Genomic DNA, 26,963 nt, shown 5'->3' with positions numbered 1-26,963 from the left:
GCCAAGCTCCTCTGAGTCCTCTTCTCAACTAACCCTCAACCTTGGCCTAAAACCACAAAACGTCAGCATAAGCAATTTCATCCACCCCCATCCCCCACATTCAAAGAGGTGAACAAATACTAACATGGTTTCTAACAGCTCAAGGGCATATCCTTAGGATGATGACTCCAGTGCCATAAGTTCCTGACAGAAAGCTCAGGGCTGCAAGACAATTTACTGTTTTGTACCAGCTCCAGCCAACTCCTGAATAGGGTCCCTGTCTCCCAGTCTCAGAGGGAGGGTAGGAATCTAACTTTGATAAACGCCAGTTTGCAAACCCAGATAGCTCCACGTGGACCAACCCCACTCTCTCACATTTTGTAAACGTCCACTTCCCTGATTCTGCTCCAGTCCCTGCTGTTCCCCATCCCTAGCTCCTCATCCTTCCTCTATGAGTCCTAGCCACCTCTGCACAAATCATAGTTCAGTTCAGTTCACACTGGACCTACTTCTCTATTGCAATAGTTTATGACTAATGAAAATTTGTCGGCCGGGCGCGGTGGTTCAAGCCTGTAATCCCAGCACTTTGGGAGGCCGAGACGGGCGGATCACAAGGTCAGGAGATCGAGACCATCCTGGCTAACACGGTGAAACCGCGTCTCTACTAAAAAAATACAAAAACCTAGCCGGGCGAGGTGGCGGGCGTCTGTAGTCCCAGCTACTCGGGAGGCTGAGGCACGAGAATGGCGTGAACCTGGGAGGCGGAGCTTGCAGTGAGCTGAGATCCGGCCACTGCACTCCAGTCTGGGCGACACAGCAAGACTCTGTCTCAACAACAACAACAACAACAACAACAACAAAAAAGAAAATTTGTCTTTACCACTTCCCTTGTGCCTGGTTTTCTTTATCTTTGACAGCACCTTCAGCAATACACATTCTGATATCCTGGGGGATCTGACTCTTGAGGCTGATGAGGCACTTAGTAGGATGACTATTCCCAGGACAAGCTCAGTGAGCAAGAGGAGGATGAAAACCAACCAGGCAGTGGTTGGAGGAAAGTGCAGCTCAGATGAAAGCATTAGGGGTGACGTATTTTAAAGAAAGAATATTTCTAATAGAAAAAGCATTTGGATCCTCAGTTAAACATTTTTGAAGAAATATTCCTCATGGCAAGGAGTTTTAAATAGAAGAATGTTCTGGTCCCCTAAACTTACTTTCTTGCCTTCTCTCCTTTCTGATTAAAAAATTTACTGTTTCTAAAACTTCCTTTTTTTCTACCTATAAAACATAACACTTTTATAAAAATGTGTCACATGAGTTTCTATACACAAGAAAATGTTAATGTAAGAAAGATTGTTACATTATTTGATTTAGAGAATTGACTTAATTTATACAATCGGAATTTTTAAAAATTCTTTATCCATGTTCTGGCCTTTAACATTTGTTTCCTTGATATAGTTCCTTGTTATATAGTTTTGTAATTTAAGTTTATGAAAGCTTAAATTACTTTAAAGCGTAAAAGAACAGAAAGCAAACTTAGATTAAGACAAATAAAATAAAACAGACAGTAGAGATATCAATAGATTTACTTAGATCCATTCACTTAGCATCAATGCATAACACATTCCAAAAGCGAGCATATATTAAATTTAAAATGGATCATCTTAATTGGATTCCATAATTGCATAAATGGTCAAACGATTTTCATTTTCTATGTTTTGGGCCATGCATTTCATTCCTTATTGGTTTGCTTTATTGAATTAACATAACAATTATTCGTTTTAATAGGAATGGAGAAAATAATCATGAGAAAGAGCAGTGGCGGAGCATATACTTCTTACTGCTGCTGCACACAACATATATGGCAGGTGATGATACCAAACAGCTGACTTCTGCAGAGACCTAAATGGCACATCTTGGCACATGTGGATAAGTATAATGTTTAGTAATCTAAAAAATGAGAAAATATTATAAAAATAGAAGAAGTAGAAAACCCTAGACAAGTTAAAATACAGAAAAATTTTAAGCAAAGTTATTTGAATCAGGCAATATTTAATATATCAAATATTAATCTTAATAACTATGTATAAAGTAATCTAAATCCAGGACACTAACCATGTCAAAAGGCAGCTGGCCTCCTGACCACCTCACAATCCTTTGCCAGGATTAGTGTTCTCTGATTACATACTTGGGCACCCCCTGGTTACAATAGTACTTGTTTATTATTGAGATTATAAAAATAACCATTCTCTAAATGATTACACATAGTAAATAAAATTAGAACTATACATAAGGATTTGAATAATTGCAATTTCTTTAAGGACCACTTGCAACTTCTTCTGTCTGTTTCACAAACCTGCAGAGGAGAAATGAGACAGAAGAAAATGTGCTTAATAACATGTTTACATTATAGCATATTAAAAAAGAAAAATTGCGATTTTAATGTTTTCCTCTATTGCAATGAACTTTTACAAGGATATTGACATTAGAATACTACCTCTATTAATCATATTTGCAGCCTATATATCAATTTCTGATATCTGTATAAAATTCCAATCACATTAGATGGTGATATGGCTAGGCTTTGTGTCCTCACCCGAATCTCGTGTTGAATTACAATCCCCATAATCTCAAGGGAGATGCCAGGTGGAGGTAATTGAATCATGGGTACGATTTCCCCCATGCTGTTCTTGAGATAGTGAGTTCTCACGAGATCCGATGGTTTTATAAGGGGTTCCTCCCCGTTCACTTGGCACTTCTCCTTCCTGCTGCCTTGTGAAGAAGGTGCCTTGCCTCCCTTTTGCCTTCTGCCATGATTGTAAGTTTCCTGAGGCCTCCCAGCCATGCTGAACTGTGAGGCACTTAAATCTCTTTTCTTTATAAATTACCCAGTCTCGGGTATGTCTTTATAGCAGTGTGAAAACAGACTAATACAAATGGCAAGAGAAATAGTCATGTTTCTAGAATATTTTACATGATTTTTCTGCTTTGTGTCATAGTTATATTTAATGTTTTTGATTCGCCAATGTAGACCATAAACATTTTGAAGGAAGACCTTCAATCTCCATCTTACTCACAGGACCTGAAATAATGCTTTGTGTGTGGCATTTGCTCAGTAAATATTTATTTGATGCAAGAGAGGGAGAAAAGTTAGAGAGGAAGAGAAAGAGAGGGAGAGTCTGGTTGTTTTTGCACACACTTTTTGTTTATCCGGAATGCTTTACTTATTCCAACCAACCCCAGCTAACTCTTTTATCAACTGCATCTTTCTTTCCTTTAGGCCTCACCCTTAGACATTACTTTCTCTTGACCCTTTGACTACTAGTCAAGACAGAACTCTCCTGATGTGCATACTTATCCTCATACTTCTATAATCACCATCAGCAGCATTTTTCTATAAATAGCTGTTCACTGTGTGTCTTCTCCACAATTTAGTAAGTTCCATGATGAGAAAACCTATGATTGGTGCTGTATCACCCATGATAATGACATGTGCTATTCTCTGACAGTAGTTACTGATCTATTATAGGTTTTAAATATGAATCACATGAGTGACAATTTACTTGGTTAGAGCTCTTGAACTGAACAGCAGTATGCCTGTACATCATACAAAGTGCACTTGATGGGCTGAGGAAGAGAACCACATGATAGTTCTGTACCTATATCCTTAATATATATCTCATCCTTCATAATGAATTCATAGCTTTCTAATGTACAGATTGCTATAATTTTTCTAATCAATCTCTTTTTTTGGTTATTAGGTTGTTTCTATTTTTTACATGCTTTCCATGTTTTCTTGTAAAACATGTTTCATGCTGTATTATAAAACATATGGCAATGAACATAATATTCTGATAGCTATATCATAGTACATTGAAGAAATTATTTATTCAGGTAATGCCCTAATGCAGAATTATTGAGTCAAGAGCAATTACAGCAGAGCAAAATTAAACAAGCAGACAAGGGTAACAGTAAACTCCCTATTACTCAAGGTGTTTTTGTAGAGTCTGGGTACTGCAGGGGTACTGGCAGGGGTACTGGCAGGGTTACTGCAGAGAAAAGGCGAGCATTAGTTAGGGAAGGAGTTGTTGGTTCTAAATTCTTTCCAGTTTGATATTCTGTGATTATATGAGAGGTAAGGACAAGCTCAACACCTTTGCTTTTCTCTGGAAAATACTTAAGAGATGACAAAGTGATTTATTTTTTATCTTTGTATATCCAGTTCATAAAATAGCCTCATATTCATGGACATGAAATTGTTCTGAGATCCTATAACTGCAGGGGATATATAACAGCATCATAGAGTCCATGGCCTGTATGTGGGAGAATATGTTTTTCAGCCCATATATATCTAGAAGATACTATTTTTTCCTGCCGAGGAGAAAGGGTTTAAAATCCCCATCCTCCCACCTTAGCAAGGGAGAATGCAGACTAAATGAGAACTCCAAAACCTATAGAACACACACACACACGTACACACACACAGAAACACACACACACACACACACACACAGTCTCTCTCTCTCAGGAAATCTTATAATCTTATGCAGTTACTTGGAGAAAATCCTATTCTCATTAGAGGTCATGAGGACTATGTATTTTTTTTAATACAAATCCTGAGCAGTTTTAGAAGGTACCCATCATTACCTGACATTGATATTAAGTGCCCTGAGCAAACATACCAGAGTAGACCAGTGTAGGACAAGAAGAGCATGGAACGCAAAGAAGAAGATCTGCGGAACCTGCACAACGAAAGAAACAGAGATAATATGCCAGGCCAGAAAAAATCATCGATTAAATACCATTCCCTAGCCCTTTAACCAATTTCTAGTGAAGATTAATTGAAATTAATATCAAAACTATATTTATAGTATGTAGTGTCCTGCAATTCTAAATTTTAACTGCTTAGTAGTGTGTATACCCTCATTCCATTATTCAGTCATTTTCCACTTAAACCTCTGGTAATTTTTCCAATAAAATCTAAGGCAAAATGCCCCTCCAGGTAGTGTTCTGGATATGCATATAGCCTGTGTGAAGATCCCATAAGAATTGCAGTCATAATTGTGATGCCCAGCGTGGGTTAGGCAGGAAAGCCATGGTCTGCTCTGCAGACTGCTCCCCTAACACAGCTTATTCAGCCCCAGGCAGGTACATGCTACTTATTGTGATGCTACAAAATTATAAATTACTATCATATTATCAAGCTATATGATTTCATGAGGTAGTATATATATGTGTGTGTGTCTGTGTATGTGTATATGTGTATATATATGTGTATACACATATATATGCAAACACACTATATTGTCTGGTTCATAGCATTATAGGCTAAATGTGATTCCTCTGAACCCAGCCCTGAGGCAGAAGAATGTAAGACTATCTTTGAAGGAAGGAAAAAGTAGTGCCTAGTGGGGAAATGGGGCTTGACTATTCTAGTTCAAAAGAGTGGCAAAATAAAACAGAGGGTGAAAGCAGATGAAATAAGAAAGATAAGCAATTCCACTTGTCTGGAAAAGAATGGAAATAGATGAAGTTCAAATTTTCACAGCATCTCTTGGAACACTAGCCCTACAAGATGTTAATCTAGATGATTCACAAACAAATGGTTATTGGTCAAATAATTTTGGACAACATCATACTATATCTGATTTTTTAAGGATCAAAATATACAACAGCACATTAAAGATTCGTAGAAGTCCTACACTAAGGAAAATGATTTAACCTGATATTTACCAAAGTTATTTTATAACAGATTTTTATAGAACACTCACTTTTAAAAATCCTATAAAGCATTCATTGGTTAAGTGCTACTTCAACTAGAATGAAATGGCTTATTGATTTGGTTGTCATTTCATACATTCTGCAGCAAAATGGAAAAAAAGCTTGGATTTTATATTCAGCTAGACCCGAGTTTAAATTTTATCTTCACCCTTTCCTATATATGTCACCTCGAGGAAGTTAGCATCGCTCAGCATCCTTCACAGAGAATGGTTCTAAGCAAAACACCTTTGGAAGGATCAAGTAATGGGCATTTAACATTTTTCAGTATTAAAATTTAGATGAATAGGAACTAAAAAAATATTTGGATTGAAGGTAGAGGTTGTATATAGAAGGTAGATGCTGGATACAGCTGGAGAACTTGGTGAATTGTTAGAAATCTTATACATGGGAGGGTTTGAAATAAAATAATGATCTATTTATGTTCGAGTGTTCTTTGCCACCCAGAGGTGTTAAAGGTGCTGGCAAGGGAGTGGTTGAATTCATGCTCTGTATTAGTGGTTCTTAAATTTTAGAGTGTATAAGAATCAGCCACAGGGCTTTTTAAAACACAGGTTGCTGGGCTCCAATATCAGAGTTTCTGATTCAGTAGATCTGGGATGGAGCCCAAAGAAACTGTGCTTCTACTAATTAACAAGAGATGTTGATACTGATACTGCTGGTTTGAGAACTCCACTTTGAGCATCACTGTTTCGGCGTAGCACAGACCTTAGAGTGAAGGATGAAACTAGCTGTGGTCTTACACACTTGGAGATAGATGAGTAATCAAGTGTCTGGGTACCAAAACAAGACTGAAGTGCAAGTTTAGTAGAAAATGAGAAATTTTAAGGGAAGGAGGTTTGTGACAGATAGCAGATTACAGTAATGTAAGACTTTAGAGTTGGATGCTATTTCACATTTGATAAGAAAAAATATATATACAGCCTACGAGAATAACTAGATTTGAGAAGCAAGGAATTATAATGGCAGGATATTGGGTAAGTCACCCAAGTAGGAATTAAAATTTTCTGATGAAAATAGTTGTGGTAGGGAGGAAAACAGTGAGCCAGATGTAAGCATCTCACAGGAATGAAGAAAAGTGATTGGTAAGACTATAGTGACCAGGACGAGAACAGAACAACAATAAATGGTAGGAGCCTTTAAAAAAGAATTTCAGGTAGAATGTTGATGCTATCTCATGGTGCTTGGCACAGGGCAATGGAAAGAAGCAACAGCTTCCTCTGATGGAGGCTAACAGGGACCCAGTGTTTTCTAGGAGGAACTCATTTCAAATAAGACTAAAAAAAACCATATAAAGTATTATTTTAATACCACCGAAGAACAATCAATTTGCCAATCAAGTTCCAGTCCCATAGAGCATGGTGCAAAGATCTGGAAAATATTCAACAATACAAGTGCAGGCTAAGACTTTATTTTGATGAGCATGGGGCAAAGGAGGGTGGCCAAGGATAACAGAGAATCAAAAAACAGAATTAACTGATTTCAAGTTTCTGAAATAAACTTTGTCATAAGGCTTTTCTTGCATGGAAATTACTTAGGCATTCAGCCTGGTACTGCTTCCTTCTCTTTTGAAGTAGGACTCCCCTATACTGGGGATAACCCATTATTTCCTATACTTGTGTGAATGTAAGAAATGAAGCAGCTTTGATGGGGGAAACAACAAATAAGAGAGTGGCCATCAACTCTGAAAATAAACATAATATTATGGATTAGAACACTATTTCTTCTTGAGGATAACGCCATATGCTACAAGTTTTTTCAGAGAGAAATAGAAAAACAAATCTCCTAAGGCAATGCATGACAAAGCACGTGTTGGGATTAAAGTGAATTCTATGTTGATGCACCATGTTCATTGCAACTCTGATGAACTATGTTTACTACAGAAGAACAGCACATTGAACATATGATATGTCATTGAACACATCCTGTTTTCTATCAGATATCAACAAACCACTTATTACATGCATGTATCTGTGTTTCTAGAGGTTATGACCTCCCTGAATAAACAGAAGACAAAGATAGAGACTTAGGTGTGGCCACTTCTCAAGTGATCTTTAAAAGTTACGTAGCCAATTTGAACTAAATTTATTCATTTATTCATTCATGAAGTTGATTCACTAAATATTTGTTAAGTAAAAAAATTATGAATGCATAAACATCTATTAAGTATTTGTTGAACATTTACAATGAAAAATAGGGATTTTAAGATTAAACTTTTCTTAATAGGCTAATTTTTTATAATTAGGTAGAAGCGATGTATAAACTATAAAGCCTTATATAAGTGGTAGAAGCTTAAAAAACTTTTTTAAAGTTTTAAAATGGATAATCCTGTGTGTCCTAATATGGAAGAGAAAGTCACATATAATTTATGTCTAAGAACACAAGGAAAAGCTATGTTTTTGGTCTGAAGAATGTTTAATTATACTAAAGATGATATACAGTTTTGAGATACTTAGTCAACATTTCAAAACAAGTCATTTTGAAGAAATTTGGCAGCATGCTTTGAGCAGTTGTTGTACTTTTAATAGCTTACCATGGGATTGAAAACATACTTAATGTAATTACTAGATGCTATTTATTTTATTCTGTCAAAATTCTAATTTTTATGTTTATCATATATGGGTCCCTTAATTTTCTGGATGACTTTGCTTGTAGATAATAATTTGGAACACTGTAAATATAACTAAATCAAGTTGAAGTTTCTATTAAAAGCAGATTTTCTACTCAAATGTATTACTGCTTCAGTTTCTTTATAAGTTGTTTTCCCTTATTTTCTTATTTTATAGTGTTTTCTTTACATTAAAACTATTTCAGTGTAGAGTGAGATCATTCCTCTCTTGATGTTATCTTTACACACATCCCTCCCACCCTGAAAGGTTTATTTAGCTTTTAGGGACACAGTGAAATTTCGGAGTAGAGGATATGGTCTTGGGCTAGATTCGAACTTAAATTGCACTTACTAATTCTGTATTATTGGGAAAAAATATTTAACAAATCTGAGTTTGTAAAATCATATTAATAATGCCCATATAATAAATTGTCACAAGGATTAAATAAGATACCACTACATGGCACATAAGAATCAAAATTTAATACATGTTACTTCTGTCCCATTTCCTCCTCCTTCAGAAATGCATTTGTTTCTGTATAAGCCATAAAATGTCAATGGCTCATAACAGGCTTTAAGGAGAAATGGAATGCTGTAATTCTAAATACCTCCCGAAAAGAGATTTGGTGGATCTATTTAATGTTAGTGATTGCAGCAGCAGACCATCTGGAGCAGCTGCTGTGAAGACGCCAGCTGTAGCAGGGGAGGCGTGACCAGGGATCTGCACTCCATGGAGCCGGTGGAAGCTGGGAAAAGGTGGAAGCTGCCTGCGTCTGAGTTGGCAGGTGGTAGCCCCACCCAAAGGGCACAGGTGCAGCTGCCCAGTCACGGCTTTGGACCCAGGCATCCCTGTGCTCTTGGGGGCCCAGCAAGACCACCTGCCTCTGCAGGCTCAGAAGTGACTGCTCCCACTGCCTGGCCTCTCCCCGACTCCTGATGTCCACTCCGATCTCGGAGCAAAGTTGTGGCTCAGTTCGGGCACTGTCACAACCCAACTGGGTGTGCATGCACTTGGGGCAGTGCTGACATGCCAGCCCCCTGCTGCCTCAGCCCCCTCCAGGCTTTGAGCACCCACAAGCACGGGAGAAGGGCTGAGGGAGTGCTGAGGGCAGTTCAGTGAGGGTCTACAGGCGCCCTATGGTACAAACAATCTGAGTGCCATGGGCACCATGAATGGCAGGTTGATGGTGGTAGGAGGTAAACATGCTCCAGGGCAGAAAGGGGTGAGTCCCCAGTAAAGCCCTACTTTCAAGCTGTGGATGAACTGAAGCCTGGGGGCTGGGCTGCCAGTTCCGCAGAGCAGAGTGAGAACTTACGATGTTTCTCCTGGGCCCACCCACGAACCAGTCAGTACACACTTCCTCCCCTCTGAAGCCCATAAAAACCTGGACTCAGCCAGACTTGGTCAAATGTGGAACTACCTGTCCGTGGAGAGGAGCTACCCACTGTGGGTCTCCTCTCAGGTGAGAGCTGAGCAGATATCAGGATGACCTGCCTGCAGAAAGGAGCTACCCAGTTGGAGTCACTGGAGAGCTGTCCTGTCACTCCATAAAGCACTTCTTGACCTTACTCACCCTCCAGTTGTATGCGTACCTCATTCTTCCTGGATGCAGGACAAGAACTTTCAATCCCCAGATAGCGGGACTGAAAGAACTATAACACAAATGGGGTTGAAACATGCCCCTCACTCACCACCGTGTGGGCTATGAGAAGGAGAGAAGAGCTATGGCCCTGCAGGGACCCCAGACCTAGGAGCTCCCTGAGTCAGGGCTTTGACACCCTCTTTGGGGCTCTGTGGTTCCTGGCATCTCCAAACTTACAGGCACCACCACATTCTTCAGTGTCAACAGCAGAAGCTGCTTGTGGTATGCCTAGTCCAGCTGCAGCCTCACAGGAGCCAACACCCATACTGGTGCCTGGAGCTGCCTGCCCTCCCGCAGCCAGCATGCCTGGCTGTGTGCAGCAGCCAGACCCTGTGCCTGCTCACTCATGTACCCCTTAGTACTCTGTGCCTGGCTTGACCTTGACAGGCATGGAATCTGGGAGGGTAGCATGAGCCGAGCACAGCCTGCCAGGCCAAGCAGGCAGGATGAGACCAGCAGGCGCAAGCAAAACTAGGCAAAGGTACCACTGGCCACAGATGTTTCCAGCTGGTGAAGCAATACCCCAAAGATCCCCAAAGACTGACATTAGGCTATGTGTCAGTTTTCTCAATTTATTATTCAATTAGCTCTCCGTTACAATATATGCTAACTCAGTAAGAAAAATTATTATGTCATACTTTTGGAGCTCTGGGCTTAGAGCTCTTCTTTTTAATCTTCACATGCCCTCTTTATTATGCCTACACAAGTAGTTTCTTCAGCCACCATGTCTATCCTCAGAGTACCTCCTATGAGACCATGCCAGTTAACTTCTATACTAGCTCAAACAGTGGAAATACAGTATAACATCTGCTGGAGGGAATAGTTTATTCATTGGTTTTCTTCACTTAAGTCTGAAGTAGGAGGAAAAAGGAGAATGAAACACTAAGGTAGGTTGGGATCAATGATGGTATAGCTCTGGGTCCCCCAATCAGGAGCATGAAATATTTACATGGTGAAAATCCTGAGTAATGGGTTCTCTTTTTTTTTGTAGTCTCACTTGCTAAATTGCTCAAGCCGGACTCCAACTCCAGCTCTCGCCTCAGCCTCTCAGTAGCTGGGACCACAAGCATGCACCACCATCGCTGGCTCCAAAACCCTTTCCTTCAGCTTGAGAGAGCACCTAAGAGCATTGCATAAGATAAATATATCACCCATGAACTCATCTAATAGAGAGGTCACTCTTTTTGCCCCAAATTAAGACTATAAAACCTTTCCCCTGTAGTGCTAAATTGTATCAGAAGCATAAATTGAATGTAGAAGCCATAGAATAATTAAGAGACACAGAAAAATGAGCTCTAGTTTCACAGGTGAAAAGAGAGATCATTTCTAGTTAGTAAGTAAAAGGCAGAAAGTATTTAGCAGAGAACCCTAGAGGAGAGCATTTGCCTTTACTCTCACGTAGTTAGTATATCCCTGATAGTTAAAATCTGAAATTGGGCAACTGTAGATGCACTTGAGTGCAAGCCCTTTCTCTGCAATTTACTAGTCTGGGACCACCGGGAAGAAGCAAGACCTTAGCTGAGTCTTCTGACTCCCAGGTTTTTTCCACTTCATGATAGCCTCCAGAAAAAGGAAATTAGCCTCCCACTGAGAAAGTTAAGTGGCGGATGTGTATGCTCAGAAGAAAAGATGAATCATTAGTAAATTATAGTGAACACTTAAGTGACTGGCAACAAAACTATATAAAGGAGTGAGACTATTATGTCAATAATTACATCAGTAAAAGTAAATAGAAACCTAATAATAAGCAAAAGACTGAAGTCCTTGTAGGAGAGCAGATAAACTAAATACAGTTGTCCCTAAGGGTTCCAAGACCCCTGTGGATGTTAAAATCCAAGCATGCTCAAGTCCCTTATAAAAAATGGCACAGTATTTGCAAATAACCTATGCATATCCTCTCATATATTTTAAATCATCTCTGCATTACTTATAATAACTAATACAGTATAAATGTTATGTGAATGTTTTTATACTTTTTTATTATTTCTTGTTTTTGAATATGTATTTTTGATCCATGGTTGGTTGAATCTGCAGATGTAAAACCCAGTAGATACAGCAGGATGACTTCATTGCTGCTCTTTTCATAAGTAGAAACCATTTTATATGGTATATACTTAAAAGTAAAAACTTAGAACTAATATTTACCAAGCACATACTATGTTTGGCAAAACTAAAAACCATTAAAAAGTAAATATTTTCTTAGTCCATGAAAACAAAATGCAAAAATCTGAAAATTTACTGGCTCTGCCCAAATTTATTGAAATATTTTAGAGTGTAAAAATCCCTATCCAGTAACAGCAGGATAAATTATTCAGATAAAGCATTCCACTGAAAGTGCATAGAATAGCTGGATAAAATATTTTTAAAAATCTGTGTGAAGGCACCAAACATCTATCAAAGCAGTAAAGTATTAAATGGCCAATATCCCAGATAATGAAGAAATAAAGAGAAATGAGCATACAATTTGGAGACATGCTTCCTCTAAAGGTATCTACCAATTTCAGAAGAGACTCCTGAGAGGCTGAGACCCTAAAGAAGGGTTGTAAAATCCTCCCAGGCTACAGGAAAAAAGAAAGTGTAGTTGTAATCTTACTGAGAAATGTCACCCAAATAAATTCCCTAGGTTTTAAGTTTCTAGACTGAAAGGCCACACTGGAATATTAAGAGTAAAATGGAAATATACAGCCCTTGCAAGGAATAAAGCCCAACTTAAAGTCTTTTAGATTTTTTATTTAATTCAAATAATCTTGGATTGTTAGTTTCCCTGTACCTCTGCTAGAAGCAAGATAAAATACTCTCTAGAAGAAGATAACATCACCATAGGCTTCAAATTATCTTTGCAACATATCATATATAATGCTCAACACTTAATCAAAAATAAGCAGACACACATGATGACAAGGCCATGTGTTCTAAAGCCAAGAAAAAATAACAAAGAATAGAAACACCCACAGGAATCACATAATAAACTTATCAAACATGGATTTTAAAATAAACATGCTTAATAAGAAAATTAAAGATAATATCTAGAATTTTAGAAAGAAGTAGAAACTACAAATGAACTAAATAAAAATGCCAAAATAAACAAAATTACAAGTCAACTTATATATTAAACAGCAAATTTGATAGCATTAAAGAGAGAAACAAACTACATTTATTCAGAATCATACTCAGAGTTAAATGGATGGAAATATGTGAGCAGGAAGTAAGGAGAATTATTTTGCATATAGTTAGAATGTCTAGTATATGTGTAATTGAAGGCTTTGGTGATCTTAAAACATAGTCTTCAAATTCTTTTGTTTTCCCAAGTGGTAGAACCATGTCCATTGACCTTGACTATTTTAACTATGACTGCTTGACCAACAAAGATGGCCAATGTGGTGTTGTGAGTTTCCAAGCTCAGGACTTAAGGAATAGGACTTTTCCACTTCCTGTCTTTATTCTTACAATGCAGCCACAATAATGTGAAAAAGTCCAAATATTCCATGGAGAGGTCTATATTTCCTATAGACATGAGGAAATGTCTATAGGAGAGAAATCAAGGTCTTTGGCCAGCAGCCTTGAATAAACTCTCAGCCAACAGTAACCACCAATTTACTAGACATGAGAGTTAACCATGTTGCAAGTGTATCCTCCAGTCCTAGGTAAATCACTGCAGCTGACATGTCATGGAAAAGGCATGAGCCTCCATGCTGAGCCCTGCCCAAATTGCAGATATATGTACTAAATGAGTGATTATTGTTTTAGACCAATAACATTTGGGGTGATTTGTTAGGCAGCAATAGCTGAATGGAAGAGGAACCAAAACAAGACTCAAAAGAGAACAAGGCACAATCCACAACTACCAAACATATAAAAACGATAGATTTAGAAACACTGTGATCATCCAAGTCTAATACAAAGAACCTAGGATTAAACTGAGCTTAATCACATGTAGGCTTACCATGATAAAGCTGCAAAAATAAAAGACAAATGGGAAATCTTAACATTTGAAGAAGTAATAATCTAACAGGTGACTAAAAATATTATTAGTAGTAATAATCAACAGGTGAAAATAAAATGACAGATACCATTTTATCTTCTCAACATAAAGATGAAATGGTATCTTTGAAGTGCTGAAAGAAAAAAAAACTTTCTTGATTTTTAAACTCAGTGAACATATCCCTTAAAAGCAGAAACTGAGAAATTTCAGGCAAAGATAATTCACCACCAGTAATTACAAACTAAAACAAATATTGGTTTTTGTTATTTAGGCAGAACAAAGGTGATCCAATATGTAATTTAAGAGATATTGAAAAAAAAAGGAATAGTGACAAACAGAATAAAACTGGGAAAACATAAATGGATATTGGCAATATTTTAAAATAATAATAAAGCCTTATGGTGTTTTAAAATATAGAGGATTTAAATACATGCCAACACTCCTGTAAAATTCGGGATGAAGAGATACAAAGCTAAAAATGTTTTAAGTTTTACAAAGCTAAAATATAAAAGGACCAATTAACCTGAAACTTTTCCACATTAAGCAATACATTGTTGCAATCTCAAGAACAACTATCGAAATAATCTTAAAAGAGTATATAACCTTCAAGCTAAAATAGAATAAAAGAGCAATAACAAAAAAATTATCCCAAAAAAGGCAAGAAAGAGGGAAAATGAAAACATAACATAGTGGGGAAAATAAAATATAAAGTATAAAGTAAGTTGATAATATAGTAAATTAAAAAAATAACTATAATAATAATTATACTATGCACAAGTAGACTCAATGAGTTAAACAGAAAGGATTGCTAGAATTGATTAAACAAATAGCCTAACTACACGTTGTTTTTGAAGATAATTGTCTGATATATGTGAATACAGAAATGATGAAAAGTTAGAGAATAAAAATCATACACCATATAAACCAATTTTTAAAAAGCTGGGTTACCAATGTCATAGAATGTAGAATTTAATGCAGAATTAATTGCTAGGGATACAGGGAAATGTCTCCTAATAATAAAAAGTTCAATTCACCAGGAAGATACACTTCTAAATTTATATAAAACTAATAATATAGCACCAAAATGTATAAAGCAGGAATTGATACAAAGAGAAACAGTCAAACCCATAATCATAGCAGGAGGTGTTGACACATATCTCTTGGTAACTGATAAAACAACAGCCCCCAAAACATACAGTAAGACGATGGAATATTTGAACAACACAATCAGCCAGCTATACCTAACGGACACGTAAAGAAAACTGCACTCAGCAACAGCAAAATACGTTTTACCATTGTTTTCCTAGAACTTGGTGCTTCTAAATATTTGCCCAAAGCTGGTCATTTACTGGATCATTAAGGAAGTCTCAACACATTTCAAATGATTTAAACCATCCATACAGAGCTTGTTCTTTCAACAAAATAAATGCAGGATGACAATAAAGCTGGACTTAGAGGAAACATTTAAAACTTAAACCCACATATCAGAAAAAAAATGCAAGCCTGAAATTCAATGAGGCGGCCATCTACTTTGTGCCAGATATCTTCTATTTTTCTGCCAGATATAATTGTTGTCTTTAATACCAAGCTTTTTGCTTAAGGAGACTGAAGTTTGTGGTCTGTATCAACAGAACTCCCAAACTCTCTCCTTATATACAGGTTTTGCCCTAAGGAGCCTCAGCTAATAATGAAGGAATGGAAGAGAGTAAAAATTGAGGGTATTTATTCTGCCTGAATCCTTCATCTTAATCTAGTTTTTCTTTTGTTGTTGTTGTTTTGGTTTTTTGTTTTGAGGCCGAGTCTCACTCTGTAGCCCAGGCTGGAGTGTGGTGGTGCGGTCTCGGCTCACTGCAAGCTCTGCCTCCCGGGTTTATGCCATTCTCCTGCCTCAGCCTCCCGAGTAGCTGGGACTGTGGGCACCCGCCACCACGTCTGGCTAAATTTTTTTGTATTTTTAGTAGAGACTGGGTTTCACTGTGTTAGCCAGGATGTCTCGATCTCCTGACCTCGTGATCCGCCTGCCTTGGCTTCCCAAAGTGCTGGGATTACAGGCGCGAGCCACCGCATCCGGCCTAGTTTGTCTTTCAATATTTATTTATTTATTTATTTATTTATTTATTTATTTATTTAGAAGCAGGGTCTTACTCTTGTCAGCCAGGCTGGAGTGCCCTGCTGCAATCACAGCTCACTGCAGCCTCGACCTCCCAGGCTCAGGTGATCCTCTTGCCTCAGCCTCCCAAGTAGCAAGTAGCTGGGAATACAGATATGCACCTAATTTTAAAAGTATTTTTAGTAGAGAGAGGGTTTTGCCATGTTGCCCAGGCTGGTCTCAAACTCCTGGGCTCAAGCAATCTGCCTGCCTTGGCCTCTCAATTGAAGGTTATAGTTAAAGTTAATTAGATGAATTAAACCCAATTGGTTTTCTTAAATTCTATGTGCGATTAATAAAGGGGATACTTAGCTTTACTATACTGACTGATGAAAATAATATTATATTTCTTCAAGGGTATTTATAAAATTCTTGCATCTGGTTTGATTCATAAAAGCATATTATTTAGTACTTAGATATTAAATCTCTAGCCAAGATGATCTGAAAAGTACAGAATAAGTAACATGCTATCTATCCTCAGGGGTATTTTATTTTAATTGAGGTGAAAATATGAGCAGTATAAAACAATTGCAAAAGTTTGAAGATGGCAGATTTGGCTCTTGTTAAGTTTCAATACATAGGGCCTTAAATGAGAAAATGACAACAAAGCTGAGGAAAATTGATTTACATCAGTGAGGATGTTTTGTTACACTGCAATTATTCTGAAACTAGACTCATTACCACTGCAGATACATTGAAGATGTTATTGATGATTTTTTTTTTTAATTGTCAGTTGACAGTGAACCTTTCATGGACTACCAAACTCAATTCTCTACATAGAAATGTTTGTAATAAATGTTCATAAGCAACACAAAAATATTATTCTAAGCTATTAGAAAATCAAGAACACTTTCAACACTGCCTATTTTTTAATTTGTGAAATGTAATGTGCAAAAAATACTATGAAAAGTATAATTCAGTTTAAAAAACATGACCCATTGACCACCATCTAAGTTAAGAAATATAATTCTGACAGCCTTGAAGCTCAATCATTATTACCTGCACAAAACTGTTATAAATACATTTATATAGATATAAATATATAGATATATTATATTATATATATTTTATATTTTTATTTATAATAACTATTATACTATATAATAATCTATTATAAATTTATATAGATATAAATTAAAAAGGTAAGGATTTACTTGCCTTTCTGTATATTTTAACAAGGTATCAAAGCATATTGAAAAACTATTGTTTAGATTTTCCTGATTATCATAGAAATTTTGGTCTCCTTTGATTATTGTAGAAATTTTGGTCTTTTAGGTCATCCTGACCTAAAAGAGAAATGTGTCAGTAGTTCATCAAGTATGATGTTTTCTGTAGGATTTTTGGAAATACACTTTTTTTTTAGATTAAGAAATTTTTCTTACAGTTCAAAGCCACTGAATTTTTTGTCATGATTAGATGTCAAAATTTATTGAACACTTTTTATGCATTATTGACATCATGTTTCTCATTTATTATGTTAGTGTGGCTAATTTCCTGATAAATTTTCAAAAATTGATTTGGTAATATATTTCTGTAATAAACTCAATATAGTAGGGATGTATTATCCTTTATACGTGATAGGAATTGGTTTAGTACCAATTTGTTTAGAATTTTTATATCTATGTTCATAAGTCAATTGGCTTATTTGGCAAAAAGTTTTTCTTTCTTATAATTCCTTTTATGTATTGGAATCGAGGTTTGCTAGTCTTATAAAATGGAATGGGAAGTGTTTCCTCTTGGATTCTATGCAAGTGTTTGCATAATATTAGAATTATTTCTTAAAAGTTTAAAAGAATTCAGGCCCCATATGGACCTGAAAATATTTGTATATGAGGTTTTTATTTATTTATTTATTTTTTTTATTTTTTATTTTTTTGGAGACGGAGTCTCGCTGTGTCACCCAGGCTGGAGTGTAGTGGCGCGATCTCGGCTTACTGCAACCTCCGCCTCCCGGGTTCAAGCAATTCTCCTGCCCCAGCCTCCCGATTAGCTGGGATTACAGGCATGCGCCACCAAGCCCGGCTAACTTTTTTGTATTTTTAGTAGACATGGGGGTTTCACCATATTGGCCAGGCTGGTCTCGAACTCCTGACCTTGTGCTCCACCCACCTTGACCTCCCAAAGTGCTGGGATTACAGGCGTGAGCCACCGCGCCCGGTCCTTATATGAGGTTTTTAAATTATGAATTTAATTTTTTAGATATATGACTACTCAGATTTTGTATTTCCTGTGTGTCAGCTTTGGCAAATTGTATTTTCTAGAGATTTCTGTATTACATTTGAATTTTAAGGTTTGTCTAATAAACTCTGAAAATATGTATCACTAATACATGTAAAATTGAATGCACAAATATATTCTTCACGGTATTGTTTAAAATAATTTTAGGCCAGACATGGTGGTGCATGCCTGTAACCCCAAAACTTTGGGAGGCCGATGCGGGCAGATTGCTTGAGCTCATGAGTTTGAGACCAGCCTGGGAAACATGGGGAAACCTTGTCTCCACAAAAACCACACACACACACAAAAAAATATATATATATATATATCTGGCATGGTGGCATACACCTATAGTCCCAGCTACTCAGGAGGCTGAAGTGAGAGGATGGTGTGAGCCTGGGAGGCAGAGGTTGCAATGAGCTGAGATCACACCACAGCTCTCCAGCCTCAGCAAGAGACAAACCTTGTCTCAAATAATAATAGTAATAAGTTTTCAATGGCATATGAGCTGTGGAAGAGTGATTAAATAAGTTATAATATGTCCAGATAATAAAATGCTATGTACTTATTTTAAAAATCATCTTACACCAGCTGGGCACGGTGGCTCATGCCTGTAATCCCAGTACTTTGGGAGGCTGAGGCGGGCAGATCACCTGAGGTCGGGAGTTCAAGACCAGCTTGACCAATATGGAGAAACCCCGTATGTGCTAAAAATACAAAATTAGGCAGGCATGGTGGTGCACATCTGTAATCCCAGCTACTCGGGAGGCTGAGGCAGGAGAATCAGTTGAACCTGGGAGGCAGAGGTTGTGGTGAGCCAAGATTGCGCCATTGCACTCCAGTCTGGGCAACAAGAATGAAACTCCATCTCAAAAAAAAAATAAATAAATAATCTTACAGAGGACTATTTGACAATATGGAAAATATTTATAATATATGCCAAAGCCACTTTATAAAACTGTATATCGAATGTATATTATCATATATTATTGTATAGATGATTGTATAGATGATCTCAGGTGTGAATATGCATGTACGCACAAGCCTGTGTGAGACAGAATGAACATGAGAATCATTTTTTAAAAAAATTTCTGCATTAAAAACAACAAAGTAATCACAGAAAGTATTTTGGGATGGTGAGATTGTAGGTGATTTTCATTTTACTATTTATTATTTTTCCTTATTAAATATATCTCCTTCAAATTAAAGCATCGTATTTCCTCTTTCCATTAGATAGATTCTGAGAATTACCTGAATGCCATCAGACAAAACTAATTTCCCTTAAGTTCTGAATGTGAATCTTTGTGGACTTAATCCTATCGACACTATAGAGTATATTTGTGAAAGAAGCTGCTGGTTAGCGGAAAGGATTCAGACACTGTTAACATTTTTTAAATGCAGTATGACAGTATGAATTGAAAACCCTTGGGCAGCTAGAGGGAAATGATTTTGGCTAATAAGAAAAACTCATTGCCTGATCAGAGGGTAAAGATAGCAACCTAAATTCTGACCGAGGTAGGGATGGAAGGTAAATGAGTGAAACAAATTGGTTGGAAAACATTCTGAAGTTGGAGAAACTATGGCAAACTGGACAGGTGTTCAGCTCAAGCTAATTCTCACTATGACGAAAGGCAAGCCTAGTATTGCCGTATCTTCTGTTTTTCAAAGAGAGTATCTGAACTTTTTGAGATCTCCTAATTTTTAAATGTTAGATTTATTTTCGCTAAAAGGTTGTTATGGCCAAACAAAGCACATCTGCAGACACACCCAGCCCATAGGCTGGCAGTTCATAATCCCTTGTTCTTAAATATTACAATACAAAGATAAACAATCAGTGCCTTTTGAAACGCCAGCCTTAGCTATCAGCTTGAGCCCCAGGAGAGGCTTTTAACAAAAGCAGTAAGTCATTCCAAAATGCCAGTTTTTCTCAAAAGTTATATCTAAAATTAAGAAAGAAATCTCAGTTACAAGAGAAAATATATAAACATGGCCTCATAGACAATAAATTCCCTGAATATCCCTCCTCTGTATATGCATTTATTTTTCATCTAAAGAGGCCTAATCTGAATTCTTAATTTTGGATTCAGAACACGAACACTGAAGCAAAAAAAAAGCCGATGAACGTAGAAAGCAGTGTGCTAACTTCCGTAGAATTTTCTTTATTTCTGACCTCTGATCAACAAAGTAGCTAAAGAGCCATGAAAAGTCACTGTCATTCTTTTGGGCTTCAGTTTCCTCACTTGTAAAATTAAGAGGTTGGGTGGATATTTCTTATCTTTAAAATGTTATGAGTCAATGAGACTACCTATACAGTGAGAAGAGAGCCACATAACATTTGCGATCCGTTTATTGGAAGTAGTCGTGTATACTTTGGAACTTCAAGTAAGGGCTTACTCTGAAATTAATCAAGTTTTACAGAATTAAAAATATAACCCAGAGCTACATATACTTACTGTTGTTTAACTGATAGATTAATAACTATACTCAGTAACAGCAAAGTTTTAAAAAGCACTTTTTAAATTATTTGTTTCACCCTCCTATGAGCTAGGCTGCACTATTGGTCTATCTTTACTCTCTGCCTAATAAAGAAGATAGATAGCTTTCTAAAAGAAATCCAAATTACTCTAGAGTCTTTTGTGCAAATAGCATGTCTCAGGGAGGTGCTTACTCTTTGAGATGGGACTAGTGCAGAGGTAGTTTAGAACCCAATTTTCTTCTCATCAATTCACGACATATGCAAAGAACCAGACACCAGGGCCTCCTCAAGTTTTAAATTATTTGAATCCAAAGCTACAGATATAAATGCTCTCATTAGAGTTCTTCACTATGCAAAGATTTCCCCACTATCTACTTAATCAATTCACATTTCTTATCCTTACAACCTGGACCCTCTCTGCTCTTCTCATGACTTAGTTTTCCAGGCATATTTCCCTCTTGCCCACTGTATCTAATGTGTCTCCCCAAACAGTATTAATTGCTATGTTTCCTGGGCCATCAAGTGTAACCAATGTTCTTCTTGTCTTTGTGCCCTTGCCCATGCTATGGTTCTTGCTTATATGACCTTCTTGTCCATCCCTGCCCTTCAAAATCTTATGCATCCCTCAGTTCAAACACCACTTGCCTCGTGAAGATCTCTCTAATCTCGTGTTTCTACTCTCAGCTCTATGATATTTCCATCCTATGGTTTCTTTAACATTTTATTTCTCTTTTTTTTTTTTTTTTTCTTTTTTTTTTTTTGAGACGGAGTCTTGCTCTGTCGCCCAGGCTGGAGTGCAGTGGCCGGATCTCAGCTCACTGCAAGCTCCGCCTCCCGGGTTTACGCCATTCTCCTGCCTCAGCCTCCCGAGTAGCTGGGACTACAGGCGCCCGCCACCTCGCCCGGCTAGTTTTTTGTATTTTTAGTAGAGACGGGGTTTCACCGTATTAGCCAGGATGGTCTCGATCTCCTGACCTCGTGATCCGCCCGTCTCGGCCTCCCAAAGTGCTGGGATTACAGGCTTGAGCCACCGCGCCCGGCCTTATTTCTCTTAAGAAACAGTGTGCCTAATGCTTCAGATGCTTATGTACTTCTCTATAACTTGGTAGGGAAAAACATACAAGAAAGTCCAAAATATGGTAGCTTCTCAATATATGTATGTTGACTTTTCAAGATCCACAAATATGATTGCTTTAAGGGGGTAATCTGGCCCATAGGGTTTATGAGACTTATTGGAAAATCTTAACTAAATTCCTGGTTTGGGACAAAAATCCCAGATCTGTTTAATTTGAGAAGGTGAAGCAGATTAATGCTTCAAAAAGAGCCAAAGAAAATCATGAAACACCTTGGCTGGTGTGAATATGCTCAAGTTCTTGCAGTGACAAAAAATATACAAAACAATCCATAGAGAAAAACAATAGGCGTTGCTTGCAGCCAGCCAATACATTTTTACTTGCGAAAGATATGCTCCATCTGATATAAGGCTGCCCTGTAACCTACATTCGTCAAGGTTAAAGAATGAACTAGATTTTCTTTTATTTTGTAGTTTTAGGCCACACCTGGAGCAAATATAAGAATATTCCAAGACAAATAAAAAGTGTTTAATAAAATAATTAAAAACATGTGCCACTCCTTTATAACTCTGATTTTTAAAAATAACAAAAATTAGGGCCATGTATCCCCTATTCTAACTTTTAAAGACTTTTAACTCCATACATTGCTCCAATCCAAATAATTATGCATTGTAAAAGAATAGTTCTATCATCTCATGGTTTAAATACAGCCTTCTCTGATGCTTGTTAAGACATTTTCTGGTGACTATCGCACATGATAAAGACATGTCAATAAACAAAGCAGGTAGTCTGAAGCATGTAACCTTATATGTTGTTAAGCAACTTGACACATTTTTCCATTACACTTAATAATAGTTTATGTGGTGAGATTAAGTTTTATATGTTATTAAATGTTACCATTTAAATTTTTTTCTAGGGACTTACGAGTCAATTGGACCTTTCATAATATCACAGTTTTACCACAAACATGGGGGACATTTCAAAATAGGAATAGCACACGAATGATTCAGAGGCATTTGCCCTCTAGAAACTGTAAAAAAGTTATTCAGATCCAAATAATTCTCTACAACCAGTATTATAGTGAAAAATCGCAATTTGGCATTGCAATGTTTCGCTTTTACCAAATAATTAACAGTAATTGTTTTTACCTTACTTTTATATTTATTGGTTAAAGATCAATCCTAAAATATTTATGATAGTAACATAATAAATATGCAGATGTCTGATATACCTAATTTAGAGATTTATCATCTCATAAGAGTTTAGATGCCCTGAACTTTTTAGAAGCTTTAGAACTTTCTAAAGCTCATAATATATTGAAAATGAAGACATGGGATTAAAAAATTATCAAGCCTGGGAAGGTCCAGGCGGGAGTGAGCTATGATCATGCCACTGCACACTGCACTCCAGCCTGGTCAACAGCGTGAGACTCTGTTTAAGGAAAAAAAAAAAAAAAAAAGGCCGGGCGAGGTGGCTCATGCCTGTAATCCTAGCACTTTTCGGAGGCCAGGGCAGGTGGATCACGAGGTCAGGAGATCCAGAACATCCTGGCTAACACGGTAAAACCCCGTCTCTACTAAAAATACAAAAAATTAGCCAGGAGTGGTGGCGGGCGCCTGTAGTCCCAGCTACTGGGGAGGCTGAGGCGGGAGAATGGTGTGAACCCGGGAGGTGGAGCTTGCAGTGAGCCGAGATGGTGCCACCGCACTCCAGCCTGGGTGACAGAGCAAGACTCCATCTGAAAAAAACGAACAAACAAACAAAAACAGACGTGGTGCTTCACACCTGTAATCCTAGTACTTTGGGAGGCCAAGGCAGGAGGATCACTTGAGCTAAAGGAGTTTGAGACCAGCCTGGGCAACATAGCAAGACCTTGTCTCTATTTAAAAGCTAAATAAATAAATAAATAAATAAATAAATAAATAAATAAATTTTTTAAAAAGAAGAAAAGTATCAAGATTTCTTTTGATTTTCTGAAAGAACCTACTACAGATTACTAGAAAGTTTTGTTTTTTTTTCTTTCAGAGCTCATTTTTCTAGCTATCTTCATGTATTTTTATTGTACTACTATTGTTGTTTTATTCTTAGTTGTTTCCACTGAGTGTTATGTCTTTTCTCTACAAACACTTGTGTTGTGTGAGATAACCTAGCTGACCTTTAAATAATAACAAAGCACCACTCCAAGTCCTGTCTCACTTATTTCCTGAGAAATGTATACTCAAATTTCTAGTGCCTATTTCTGATGCCACAATCCTCATGATGCCCTGACATTTGTCTGACCTAATTGGCTATTAACTCATGTTAGCCTTTACATTCCATACAGTGCACGCTTTCTGACCCACCCCTTCTATGTCTTCATTAGATAGATCAGTCTGTTAGTGCCTTATCTTGAGTCTGGTGACATATGTCTTATCTTGAGTCTGGTGACATAATCAACTCTAACACCCTAGTACCACTATCTCAAATATTGCTCAAATACAAATCTTTTGAGACTGCCTAGAAAGAAGTAATCTGAGGTTAGGTGAAGGAGAAGAAACTTTTTTTTTTTTTAAAGGTGAAAAACCTGGCCACATTCTGGGTGGCCAATGGAATATGGTAGCTCCACTTATTGTACTAAGCTCTTCTGCTCTCAAGAGTCATAGCATCAACTGTGTCACTCCTAGTAATGAGAGGGGAAGTCTTGGGTGAAGCATGGGTCAATGAAAATGTATAGCACTGAGCCCAGTCAGCAGACCTCCATTCTAGTCCTGCCTCTGCCACTAAGTGACATGAACATGTCCACAATCTCTTGGAACTTCAATTTCCCCATCACCAAATTGAGAGAATTAAGACTGAGATGATTAGATTAGATTAGCTGCTCCTGAGCGCTTAGAGTACTACTTCCTCCAAAAATCAATAGATTCTGTAAATTACAGGCATGGCATTCTGAAAATAGACGTGCATAGGCATTCTACAAGAACTCAAATAGGCCAGGCACGGTGGCTCACGCCAGTAATCCCAGCACTTTGGGAGGCCAAGATGGGCGGATCACCTGAGGTCAGGAGTTTGAGACCAGCCTGGCCAACATGGTGAAACCCCATCTCAACTAAAAATACAAAAATTAGCCAGGCGTGGTGGCACATGCCTGTAATCCCAGCTGCTGGGGAGGATGAGACACGAGAATCGCTTGAATGCTGGAGGCAGAGGTTGCAGTGAGCCAAGATCGCGCCATTGCATTCCAACCTTGGCAATGGAGTGAGACTCTGTCTCAAAAAAAAAAAAAAAAAAAAAAAAAACCCAAAGACCTCAAATAAATATATTTTTCAAAAGCTGAACTAATCAAAGTCAAGCAGATCTCATTGCCACAGGACTACCCAGTGATTGGATTATGTGAATATTTTAGAAGAGGCTCTATGCCATTTCCTCAAGTCCAATAATGGCCAACATTTCCCCCATTTTAAACCAGGATGCTTATTATATTTGATCTGTTCACTTAAAATTGTAGAGTTGCTTTGCTCCTCTTGAAAAACTGTTTTTATATCAATGATATGGTCTTACAATTATGAATTTCTCAAATATTGTAATATGTAGACTTGACCAAAACTTATTTTTCCACAGAATTGTTTTTAATACTTTCTCATGAAACTAGGGCCCAAATAAGCAGATTTAATCTGGTTCTATACCCCATTATGAAAATATCATACTTCCATTCCTCAAATAAAGAGAAAACGAAGCTGATGAAATCAAGGACTATAGGAGTAGAGAAACACTTCCAGAAAGGTGGTATAGGAATCTCCAAAAATCAGGTGCTCCTGAAAAGCAATAAGAACAGTGGCCAAAAATTACCAAAATTAACTTTTTTCAGAACACTGGCAATAAACCAAAGGCTTACAACAACCCACAGAACATTAATTCGAGAAAAACACCTGACTCTCAAGTGAGTTATGTGGGGTTTTAACTTGTCCTATGTCAATGCACTTCTCTCGAGCTCTGCAGTAGCCTTAACAATCAGTAGACTCATAATGATAGTGGCTGTGTACCAGGCAGTCTAGCAACTGCTAGAGAATGAAGGACATGGAGACTAGCAATAAAGAGATATAAATTATAAAGGGAACAAACTAGAAATTCTGAAATTGAAATAAAAATCCACTAGAAGGGCTCAACAGCAGATTTTTAACAATCATAAGAAAAAATAACTTGATGATAGGTCAATTTAGATTATGCAGTCTGAGGAACAGAATAAAAATAGAATAAAGAAAAATTAACAGTTACTTAGAGAGTATATGAATATACACATGCAGAGTATCCCTAATCCAAAAATCTGAAAATCCAAACTCCAGAATGTTCCAAAATCTAAAACATTTTGAGCATTGACATGACATTCAAAGGAAATGATGATTGCAGCATTTCAGATTTTAGATTTAGGATTTTTATGGGTCCTCAACTGGTATGTATAATACAAACATTCCAAAATCTAGCTAGGCATATGGCTCATGTCTATAATCCTAGCACTTTGAGAAGCTGAGGCAGACAGATCACTTGAGCCAAGGGGTTCAAGACCAGCCTGGGCAACATGGTGAAATATTGTCACTACAAAATGTACAAAAACTGGCCAGTTGTGGTGGGTGTAAACCTGTGGTCCCTGTGGGAGAATCACTTGGCCCCAGGCGGTTGAGGCTGCAGTGAGGTATGATTGTGCCACTGGGTGACATATATATATATGTCACCCAGGCTGGACTGCAGTGGCATGCATATATATATATATATATATATATATAGAGAGAGAGAGAGAGAGAGAGAGAGAGAGAGAGAGCACACAATGGTTCATGCCAGTAATCCCAGCCCCACTTTAGGAGGCCAGGGAGGGAGGATTGCTTAAGCCCAGGAGTTCAAGACCAGCCTGGTCAATATAGGGAGATCCTGTTTCTACAAAAATAAAAAGAATAGCCAAGTGTGGTGGTGCACATCTGTAGTCCCAGCTACTCAGGAAGCTGAGGTGGGAGGATTGCTTGAGCCCTGGAGGCAGAGGTTTCAGTGAGCTGTGATTGCCCCCCTGCACTCCAGTCTGGGTGACAGAGT

General features: G+C 37.6%; 1 protein-coding gene across 2 annotated transcripts in view; it reads right to left on the bottom strand.

Moving 5' to 3' along the window:
* Positions 1-1,546: 1,546 nt before the first annotated feature.
* Positions 1,547-26,963, bottom strand: part of C8H8orf34 (chromosome 8 C8orf34 homolog) — a 477,522-nt gene continuing 452,105 nt past the window's right edge. For both annotated transcript variants that reach the window (XM_009213159.4, XM_003902840.5), the window contains 2 exons: positions 4,662-4,721; positions 1,547-2,335 (listed from right to left, as the gene is read on the bottom strand). In XM_009213159.4, coding sequence (XP_009211423.2) covers positions 2,328-2,335; positions 4,662-4,721 — 68 coding nt within the window. In that variant the 3' untranslated portion in view covers positions 1,547-2,327. The remainder of the gene's footprint in view (positions 2,336-4,661; positions 4,722-26,963) is intronic.

This window comes from Papio anubis, chromosome 8, assembly GCF_008728515.1.
Source record: "Papio anubis isolate 15944 chromosome 8, Panubis1.0, whole genome shotgun sequence".
In the NCBI taxonomy this organism is placed as follows: Eukaryota; Metazoa; Chordata; class Mammalia; order Primates; family Cercopithecidae; genus Papio; species Papio anubis.
This window is presented reverse-complemented; position numbering and strand designations above follow the sequence as displayed.